Below are 11,356 nucleotides of genomic sequence, written 5' to 3'. Positions count from 1 at the left end.
CTCTAAATCTGGTGGATTACGGTCACAACCTCAGGTGGAAGCATGATCGCCCGAAAGCATGTTTCCATAGCGATAATTAACCACCTACAGTAGGCTTAAATTAAGCTCACAAACAACTCAATATAGGCAAATCGATGGACTTCCAGCTGCGCTCATACAGCTTACTAACCGACAAAAACAGGGTAGCCGAAAAGACGAAACACAAACGAATCTCAAACAATTCTACACAACGAATGACAGATTGTATAACCAAATTGGCCTCTCTGATGAAGACTTTGGCATGTTACAGCTACGCTGACGCTGCAGCTGGCCCAGGAGATATCGTCAATGTCCAGCTACTACGATAACACCCCTCTCCCTAACATTTCCTAATACCCACACATGAAATGTCGCTACTGGCACTAATCCAACAGCCCTACTACCCGTCCCAACTGTCGCAGGCTGTCTTTCCCACACTGCTTGCCGTGAGTCTTTTTGCCTTTCTGTCCTTAAAAAGAGCTACCCTGCAGTTGCCTTTCTGTCTACTATCTCCTCGATGGGATCGTATTAGTTAGTGATCGCACCCAGATGTACGGACAGTATCACAGTCCTGCATCCTGTGACTCCTTGATTAGCTTACTAACTCATTTTTTTCGTAGATGTGGCAGTAGAACTTTTTGCATTGGTTACCAAGTGAGTGCGGGCGTTAAAAAAATTAAACTTTTCGCAGCTACTAGCAATATCTGCGTGTAAAGGTGTATAGCAACATCTTTGATGCCCGTGTTCTGTAAAGTGTAAACAAACGCGGAGAGTTGAAATTGCATGTGATGTTTTGATATGTGTTTGAAGTCAGAATAGAGTCAAGATTGTTTGACGATATAGTGTAGTAAGATTTGATGCAGTCATGGTGCTTTCATGTAGTGTACGCCTGCGACCGGTGTTGTCGGTACGTGTCATGCCTGGGGAATTCCAAATGTAGCAAAATCAATCTTTAAGTGCAACGTACTTGTGATTTCAGGCTGCTGTTGGCCGAGCTGTCAGACTCGCACCACAACATCAAATTACAACATTGCAGATCAGATGGAAGTCGTACACACCCATGAACACCGTAATAATGTTCGTGCCTCAACAAGAGGTAAGACCATTGATTGTGGTTCTTTCTTTCTGTTCTTACGTGATGCATCTGTCTCTCATTTCACCAAATATCTAACAAACGTTTCATGTATTTCTCCAGCTGCATGCCCAGCGAAGTCGATGTATGATATATAAATGTTTCGGAGAAGGCATGCATGATTTTCTTATGAAGTAGTCTGCACAATTCGGTCGTGAAATCAGGGTTTGCAACACACAGACACACAAATTCATATTAGATAAAAAACATCTCTCGGTGGATGTTAACTAGTGATGTTTTGACTGGCAGACATTAATGTAGAGCGGTCGGAAATATCTCAAGATGAAAACGTTTTTTATATTTCAACAGTATTGCTACGTATAATTTATGATAACATGCATAGATATGGAAAGTACAAAGGTTTTCTCTGTGTCCTAGTTCCAGCAGCATATTCATATAGCATAAACTGAAATGGATGTATGTACACTACCTGATCATAGCTATCCAGATACACCTATGTGATGTGGGGTTTACCAATAGATGTCATGAGAGGCAAACCTGCCAATACAAAGGGAGATGGAGAGTATTGTGTTGTCATTAGAAAAGCTGTAACCGTGTAGTGGAGCAGTCAGGAGAGCTCAGTGACATGGACTATTCAATGTATATCACCTGAGTTACAAATCCGTTAGGGACATTTCAACCCTTTCAAAGTTGTCCAAGTCAACTTGTTGGTGATGTGACTGTGAAGTGGAAACATGAGGGAACAACAGAAGCTAACTAAATAGCAGGCAGAGTTGTAAAAATTCGCAAAAATCTGTAAGGATTCACTCGTGAGTTCTAAAGTGTTGCTGGCAGTACAGTTGGCACAATTGCTGTGTGTAGGAAGTAAAAAAGGGGATACAATGGTAGAGCAGCTATTCATAAGCCACTCATGTCTATCGTCAGTGCTAGGCGACACATGAGCTTGTGTAAAAAGGGACGCCACTGGATGGTGGATGACTGGAACTGAGTGGTTCGGAGTGATGAGTCAGGTATGCCTTGTGGAAATTCAGTGGGAGTGTTTTGGTTTGGTGAATGCCTTGATAAACATGGATGGCTACTTGTAGTGCCAACAATGAAGTGTAGAGGAGATGATGTTAAGGTAAGGGGTGGTGCTCATGATTAGGGTGTAGCCCTTCTTTGTGCTTAAGAAAACACTAAATGTGGAAGGACAGGAACACATTTAACAGCAATGTGTACTGTTACACTAGAGCAGGGGTGTTCAATCTCTTTAGACCTGAGATCTACAACAAGTAATTTGGTCCGTTTACAGATCTACTGACTTCAAAACTCATAAAGGTTTCAGCATAAAAGAACTGTGTAGTCAAAATTAACCATTTTAGTTACACATAATAGATAATTTTCCAACTATTAAACTTATTGACATACTACTAAATTTTCAAGAAATTACACATGTGAAAAAAATTAAAATGTATATCATAAATCTTGAAAACAGTGTTGTGATATACTTGGCTTTGCATATCATTGGCAAGTTTATTAGAATCTGGTGAATAAATTGTCCAAGCCAACATTACACAGCCCGAAAGAAGAGGATTTCAGTCAGTTTAATTCCATAGTTATAGTTTACTATGTTAATCATTGAAAATGCTGCCTTACATAGACAAATTGATCCAAAAAATGGTAAAACATAGAATGTCCCTTTTACAATGTGAGAGTGTCTTTTTACACTCACCAATTTCCAAAAAAGTTATCTTCATTGTATTCTGACTTTATGAAAATGTCATTCTGAAATCATGTTATTTCCTCCTTCAAGTTCAGTCACACTGAAAAAAAAGGAATACTAATTTTACTTACAATATCATCCACAACCCTTTTGGAAAGGTTGAGCTATGGAAGCTACAACAGGTTCCATTGCATTGAAATCTGAAAATTGGTTTTCAGGCTCTGTCCTCAGCACCGCCAATTTAGCAATATCATTCTTTCCAGCTTCTTGATCCAATGAAGGTCTGTGACTGTTTTTGAGAAAAGCAATTCACATTTAATTTCTATAACAATGCAGGAGGAATGACTGTTGCTTGTGAAATGCAGATGGAGAAAAAAAAAGAGGTGGAATCAATGTTGTCATATCTACCGCCTACAAATACTGTGAAGACACCCATTGTCAACAAACTGGTATTTTACAAAGCAGTTCATTTAAACAGATTTTGGACAAACATTTTGAATGATTGGCTCTTAATGCCATGGCAATTGACTGGTCAATTGTGATCAATGTCTAGCACCTTAACAGTAGAGGAACAGTTGATAGAGGATGATTCTTTGTATCAGTATGTAAATGCACCCTGTCATAAAGCAGCGTCTTTGAGACATTGGTTTGTGGGCAATAACATTTCTGAACTGCACTAGTCTCCCGAGAGTCCCAACCTGAACTGAGTGGAATACTTTGGGATGAATCACAACATCGACTTTGCTCCAGACCCCATCGTCCTACGTCATTACCCTCTCTGGATCCAACTCTTGAGAAAGAATGGGTTGCCATTCCTCCACAGACATTCCGACATCGTTTTCAAGCCATCATAAAGCTGAAGGGTGGACACGTCCCATATGTACTAATGGGTGTACCAGTAATTTTGAACAGATGGTGTATTAGCTTCTGGCAGACATTTTTTTGTTCAGAAGTATCTTTTTAATTCTCTAATGATCTTCTTCAGTAACAACAAAACGTTCTGAACAGAACTAGTTGCCCCACAAGTTGATAATATGTGATATAATTCCGTAAAAAGTGTAAAATAAATTATTACAACATACACTTCATGCACTCAATTCCTTACAAACCATTTCAAATAAATTGCTTAACATGACTTGCCACTAGGTAATGGCCTCCATACCTGGGAGCAAGGGCAGGCACAACCCCTCCCTCTCCCCCTCCTGCCCCATCCGAGATTTTTTTTTTTTTTTTTTTTTTTTTAAGTCTGCTTTTGTCTTCCAAAATGTTAAAAATACTCTTTACCTCCAGGTCTTGCACCCCCTCCGCCTCCCCTCGCCCGTGTACCATATGGACACCCTTGCTACTAGATATTAGATTTCACATCTTGTTCACATGGTAACTTAACTTCTAAATATACACCCAAAGGAAATTGTGTTTTAAAACTAAAATCTGTGTGTTGTGTTTTATTTCATTCAAGCAAAAAAATCTGTTTTCTTTATACCAGTAAGATGCTTACAGAGATGGAGTAAAGAAATTTTATGTGGGGGGGGGGGGGGGGGGAGGTTACCTTACAGAGAAAGATAACCTAGGGATGTCCTCCAGAAAAAAAAGAGGTCTTTAAAATGTAGCATTTCAAGCTTTTTGGGACTTAAAAAACATATCAAAGACGTGGTTTATTTTGGGGATAGAGACGTCTAAATTTTTTTCAAAAGTTTGTCTTCAAAGTCGTTGCATAGGTATTTACATTTACATAATTGTTAACAGGAAAGTATCAAGTTACATTAGTATTTTGTAAACACAAGTACTTCACTTTAAAACAATATTAGTAAAGCCGTAAATAAATCCATAATTCTTTTTATGTTTTCAATTTTTAAGCTGTTTAGGATGATACTCATTCTGAAATAAATAATAGTAGGAGCAATATTCATTACAGACTTATAAAACAATAAGTTTGAATATAATATGATATATTTCTGTGAAGTGTGTGGTTTAAATTTTGGTAGAATTTACGTTATCAATTTGTGTATTGGCTCTCCATTTGTAAAGTACATATGTGATCCGTTTTATGCATATTAGCATGTGGTTTATTGTTCTTACAGTTCTTATAAAAGTGCAAAATCTAATATAGTTTTGTAATTATTAATTATCTTTTCTCACCAGCTGGCTTTACAACATCTAGACCTCAGAAAGCATACATCTCCTCTTTCCACCCTTTGCAATACATCTGTCTATGGTTTTTTTCTTAGTTAATAACAATGACCCTATGTATGTACAGTAAAGCGAGCCCAGTTAAGCGATTTTACCCACAACGATTTCTTAATCAATTTCAGTGTAGAGAAAGATCTTTTGGCTGTTGCAGTTGAGACAGGAAGACAAGAAAGGATCAACATTGAAGATGTGATCAAGGGGAAAATGTCTGTACTACAAAACTGCAAACACTCAACTGCAGGGCTTGGTAGAATTGTTTTCTTTGCATCTTCCCTTTTCCATTTTGTCACCCACTACTTGACTTCTGCACCTCGAATTAGAGATGCAGTCACTTTCAACCTTTCCAAACAGTTTGTAATACTTTCTAGCCACTGTTTCGGTATCACTAATCACTCACTCCATGGTCCTTGTCGACAAAGAATAGACTTTTGGTAGTAGCGTGTTCAGGTTGAAGAGTATTAGAATGTTTTTAGAGAATCTGCTTTCAAGATCATTGCTAATTGTGTTGAGAATGGAGATGAAGACATTAACCTTAAAATAACTTTCTGGACTCGATGGAGCAGCATTAGATCTGTTAATTTGGCAAGATGTAAGTCTGGGTGTTTGGATGGTGCTTCCAACAATATCTACGATTCTCTTGGTTTCGTCATAAAGGAGACTGAACTCTGCAACTGCATTATCTCGCTTTGTTTTTAAGACTGGTAAAGTATCATTTATGGTTTCAGTTGCTTCTGTAACATCAATAGTTTCTTCTTGGAAAAATCTACTGGGAGGCAATGTTTGACAGAGCACATCAGCAAGGCACTCTAGAGTTAAGATAAATTCTCAATCACTGATAGCATATAAAAGCGTCGTAGCTGTTACACTAAAAGTATCACTTGAAAAATGTGACCATTGTGACATTTCCTCAAGGCACTACACGATTTTTTTAAGAAATGATGCTACAGATAACTGCCTTTCTACCCATCTTGTTTCACACATAGAGACAAGCTGACTGCCTGTATGCTTAACAAGTACAGCATTTCTTTTTGGAGAGGCTGTAAAAGATGAAACAGCCACCTTAATGATACCAATTGAGTTTCTCACCTGTTGCACACCAGAACACACAGAAATAGCTAAATTCAAAGAATGGTTGAAACTTGGGGCTCTTTCAGCATTAATACATTCTTTCTTTATTGTGGCAACTGCTCCAACAATCTTGGAACTCATGACAGAGCAGCCATCGGTTGCAATACCAGTACATTTACCAAGATTGAGAGTAAGATGTCTCTTAGTGTTTATGACAGTTTTACCTAAATGTATTCCAGTCATTCTGGTATCTTTATCCTCTTCATCTGCTCTATCTTTGTTACATTTATTAGAGAAGTGTCTTCAAAAGACTCAAATTGATCATTTTCATTGTCAGATGTTGAAGGGAAATCTTAATTTTATTACTTTTGAATTGAGCTTTGAAGTTTTGTTTCCGCAGAGTTGTCTGTGCCTCCTGTGGATTGATGAAACCTATGAAATCTTCTCTGATCACATCTTTATAAACATATCTTTAAAAAATTGACATCTGAGTTTTGTGACTGATGTCAGTTGTCTCATCAAATCCAATACCGTAGAATTTGTTTTCTTCGATTCTATTTACTATCTGAGAAATAATTCCTTCACTACAGCATTCAATCAACTCATTTTGAACAGTTTTACCTAAAAATGTGCATCTTTTATTACCAGGGCTATACTGTGCTTCTAATTCAATTTCCCCACGTTCTTCGGCGCGAAATTTCATCAACTCTTTAAAGTTGCCTTTATTTGATAGTTTGGAATCGTTAGAAAAAAACAGACCCATCATCTAGATGTCTTCTAAATGGCATGTTATGCCTTCCAAGAAATATGACGTTTTGCAAAGCAAATGACAACAGTTTTTATTTTTTTTCCATTCTCTTTAGTCGGTAGGTGACAACTTGATTTTCAACCGATTTATTTGGATTTTGGTAAGAAACCAAAAAGTCATTGGCACGCCCTAAAGCTTGCTGATGATATACTGCTCTACTTTGGTTTTCCAGGTCATCATCTTTACATACTAACTTAGCAAATTTTGTCAGAGGTACAGTCACTAATGTCTTTAACTTCATTCCCACATGATACCCACCCTTAAGAGTAGGCACAAAGAAAAGACACACTTTATAAAATAGACCTTCTTTGGATGGAGACAAAACTACTCATGCTTTATATTTATCTAAGTACTCACTTTTCAGAAACCTTCTTTCAATCTTCCCACTCTTATTATGAGTAGAATGTGGGTGACTTGTGTTCAGCAGGAGGTTCCCAGTGGATTTATAGTATGGTGGCAAGCACACTATCAGATGGTTTAGTCCCAATATGTAGACCGATGTCGTTTTCATAATGTACCTCTGAAATGGAAGTGTTATTTGCAGGTAATGAAGTTGAAGTGCAGCTCATCTGATCACCTGGATCATTCAAAGTGGCAAGCATTGGCGGTGCTGAGTCCTCAAACTCATTATGCTCATCTGAATAGATTGCACCAATACATTGCACCAAAGTCATAAATGATGTGTGTTTAACCCTCCTGCCTCACAAACGTACATGGCTGCTCACTCTGCTAATAGACTTTTGGCCTAAATGCATATCAAAGGCTTAATACTATCTACATCTATGTGCGTACTCTGCAAGTCACCATGTGGTGTGTGGCAGAGGGTACTCTAGGGTACCATATGTTAGGTTTCTTCGTATTCCATTCCCGGATGGAAACAATGACAGTTAAAACACCTCTGTGTGAGCTCTTAGTCTCTTACTTACCTAATTTTGTCTTCGCGAGATAGATATGTAGGGGTAAGGAGAATATGTGTCGCTTCTGCCAAGATTTTGAATCTGGAATTTTTCAAGACGGTTCTGGCGGGATATAAGGCTCTCCTCGGGTGTTTGCCAAATCCGGCTTCTCAACATGTCACTAACACTCTCTCGCCAGTCAAACAAGCCTGTTACCATCCGTGCTGGCTTTCTTTGTGGTTGCTATATGTCTCCCATTAGTCCAGTCTGATAGGGGCCCCGCACATTTGCCCTATATTAGTGGCCAAAATGTCTGTGGGTCCATTCTACTTCTGTTTTTGTGTATCAGTGTGACTTGTGCTCCTTTCCATTCACTGGGGATAACTCCTTGTTCAAGAGACATGCGGTAAATTATGGTCAAGAAAGGAGCTAAGTCGGTCACAAATTTTGTGACAGGAATTCCGTCGGGCCCTGGAGCTTTGTTGTGTTTTCTAGATTTAAGCTGTTTTTTGACATTTTTTTAATCTAGCTCTTGCTGAGATCTTTAACTCTGTACTGCGTAATTTTATATAGAACCTAAGGTTGATGCAGTGTACCGCAAAAGAATACTCTGACTGGCTGGTGTCAAATTTTTGGCCAGCTAGATAGACTATAATCTACATTGCTTCTTCCATTTGTTGCCTAAAGTAGCAAAATAAATATTAAAACACAGCCAGAGCATTTATCTATTAATTAAAAAGATTCCCATCAGTCACTTAATTTCAGATAATTTTTTTATAGATTGTAGTGATGGAATAAAGCTTCTTGTCAGACATCACATCTGACACAAAGCTTTACGCCATAATTTAGTAGATTTGGAAGTCCTCAAAGACCCTTCTGTTTGTGAATTTCTAGTTAGTTTACTGAAATAAGGAGGCTTATTTAGAAAATTGCAATGAAGTACATCTAAGCTGTGGTAATAACTGCTGTCTTGTAGCGGAGCCATTTGACAGATTTGAAGATATATTTACCATTTTAAAAATACATACATGCTGCATGTAAAAAAAGATACACTTGTGTTTATTTCCATTTGACATTGACATTTCAGATTCTACTGCATCAAAATATATTACCTATTAGTAGTCAAACATTTCAGTTTTAGCTCACAGTGTACAGGAAATGAGCATGTTTCGAAAAAAATAAATTATCACACTTAAGTGATGTATTGTAATTAGGCCTAAAGGTCACACATTGGATGATTTTGCATGGAAGGTGAGATTTAAACGTGTCTTGATAGGTAAATTTCCATGATACTGACAAAATGATGAAGCAAGAATCTAGTTCTGTTTCTGTGTAAATTTGTACCATGAGTTGTTTCTTTTCGTTTGTTAATTGTACAATTTTATTTTATAGATTAATATAGAAATCATAGTGTATCGTATTTATATCTACCGGCAATAAAAAAATTAAGCAGGCAGTTCTTTGCAGGGCCTGCAATTTGGCACGCAAGCACAATGCCAGATGTTTGCTACTTTAGGAACAACACGCAGAAGCAACAACCTTTCATAATAATACATTGTTGAGACTTCATATTCAAATGTGACCATCCGATGTATCCTCAAAAACGGTCAATCTGCCTGCAAATCTCAAATGAGACTGACCACTGGCAATTTTATCATCAGAATGCCCCCTCCCCCATCTGAAAATAACTTCCGAGGCAAAGGTACTTCCCGTGGATGTCATTGATACCAAGTTCAACAGTTCGTAAAAATACAAGGAAACAGAAAAGATAAGGCTATTCTTTGCAATATCGTACGATTTCCACAAAAAGACTTCTTAAAACAAGTACTTCCGTCCATGAAAATATATTACTTGTCACTGTCTCGAACACAAAATTAATTTGGTTTGATTCATCGATCACAGTGATGATGGGTGGCCATAAAAATACTTTATGCCCAATAAGTAAAGTAACATACATAAAAAAACTGTCTACTTTTCCATTTAAGTAGACAGCCGCAGCATATGAAAACAAGTTAACAACTATGGAAGGAAGTATATGAAACGCTTCTTTCTATAAAAATTGTAGTGTAATTTCAAATAGCTTGACTTTAAGAACTCAGTTGCAAAATTAAGTAATACATATACATGAACAAACAACCTTTGCCCATATAACACCTCATGAACCATAATCTTACGCTGTAATAAACTCACCTGTTGTCTTCTGTTTTTTTTAGAGAAAAAGATGTTATCTTTTAAACTCGTTTCTTGGTACACAGGTGACAGAAATGAAACAGTCTACACCAGTAAAAAGGACTGTTCGTATAAGCTATTCAGCCCGAGATGAGATGTCTAAGAGAACAACACTGACAATAAGGGATGCACGGCAGGTAGCACCGTACGGGCTTAGTGCAGTGCATTCCGCTGGTCCGGGGTACGGAAGTCGGGAAATACCAGCGGGCAATTTCCAGAAAAACTGGGCAGGATAGCCATGCTGTGGATGGCTGGGCTGTTCTGGCTGGGGTTTAGAATCCACCCATGAGCATGGATGTGGGTATTGTCCTGTGATTCTACTTTGATTAATACAGTTGTATAGGATAAGTCACAAGCAGTACATGGGCACAAAATCTGACCTGAAATAGTACATATAAATGATCAGAAATATAGAGATTAGAGAAAAGCAGATAAGAACAACAAACTAATACACTCTATATCTGGCTAAAATGAGGTACTACTTGAGAGGCCAAATTTTAATTTTAAATAAAAAAGTTCAAGAATGTACAGCAGGGTGAAAACGTAACATGATGAAACTCTAGCTACTCCAAAAAATACAAAATTTTTTCACGTAGGTAAAACAAAGTAAAGGGGGGACTCCCGCCCCGCCTCCCCCTTTAATCCGCCAGTGGATGCTTAGGTTATTATATCATCATCACAGTTCTTATTGATGGAGTTTGCTTGTGACAGTGGCTTAATGTCTTAGTGAGCCTTCTTGTTGACCACTTCATTACCTGATATAACAGTTCGTTATGTTGTAATATGATGAATATTTTTACCAGTCTTAAGAGTCTGTGCTGTGGTAGGAAGCTTGAGCTGCTACATATCCTTCAGGCACTTCCTTTGGTCTCCTTGTCATACTTCCCATTTCCTTATTTGGTGGTAATTGGTAACAAGCACAAGTTCTTCCTTTGGCAGACGTGCTAAGTGCTCAGCTGCAGATGATAATGTTCTCGCGTAGTGTTGAGAAATTATTGAAAGATTTGAAGAATTAATTGAATGTGGGACAAATGAATTTTGGGGAAGTTTTTTGTTAAAAATCTTCATTGACGCAAACAGAAGGTAAACTCGAAGTATAGGTGCTAATGTACTGGTTAAACCTGGCAAGAAGTGGACTACTTTGTAGAAAATGTGTTACATAAACATTGTAAATGATCATCTATTATGATTTTCTTCTATACTACTTCTTGTGCATGACATGATATACTCTTTAAAGTCTAGACTGATTCAGTATTTCTGTACTGCTCATAAGTTGGCAACTAATCAGTTTGTGAATCTATGGTAGTTTGATGTAACAAGTGACATTTCACTTAAAACTTGACAGGCTGTGG

General features: G+C 37.8%; 1 protein-coding gene across 1 annotated transcript in view; it reads left to right on the top strand.

Moving 5' to 3' along the window:
• The first annotated feature begins 729 nt into the window (after positions 1-729).
• The window catches only part of LOC126272833 (stomatin-like protein 2, mitochondrial), a 74,353-nt gene continuing 63,726 nt past the window's right edge, over positions 730-11,356 (top strand). Inside the window, exons 1-2 of the mRNA XM_049976033.1 lie at positions 730-925; positions 998-1,114. Of these exons, the coding sequence (XP_049831990.1) occupies positions 884-925; positions 998-1,114 (159 nt within the window). The 5' untranslated portion in view covers positions 730-883. The remainder of the gene's footprint in view (positions 926-997; positions 1,115-11,356) is intronic.

The sequence above is a fragment of the Schistocerca gregaria genome, chromosome 5 (genome assembly GCF_023897955.1).
Source record: "Schistocerca gregaria isolate iqSchGreg1 chromosome 5, iqSchGreg1.2, whole genome shotgun sequence".
Taxonomy (NCBI): Eukaryota; Metazoa; Arthropoda; class Insecta; order Orthoptera; family Acrididae; genus Schistocerca; species Schistocerca gregaria.
This window is presented reverse-complemented; position numbering and strand designations above follow the sequence as displayed.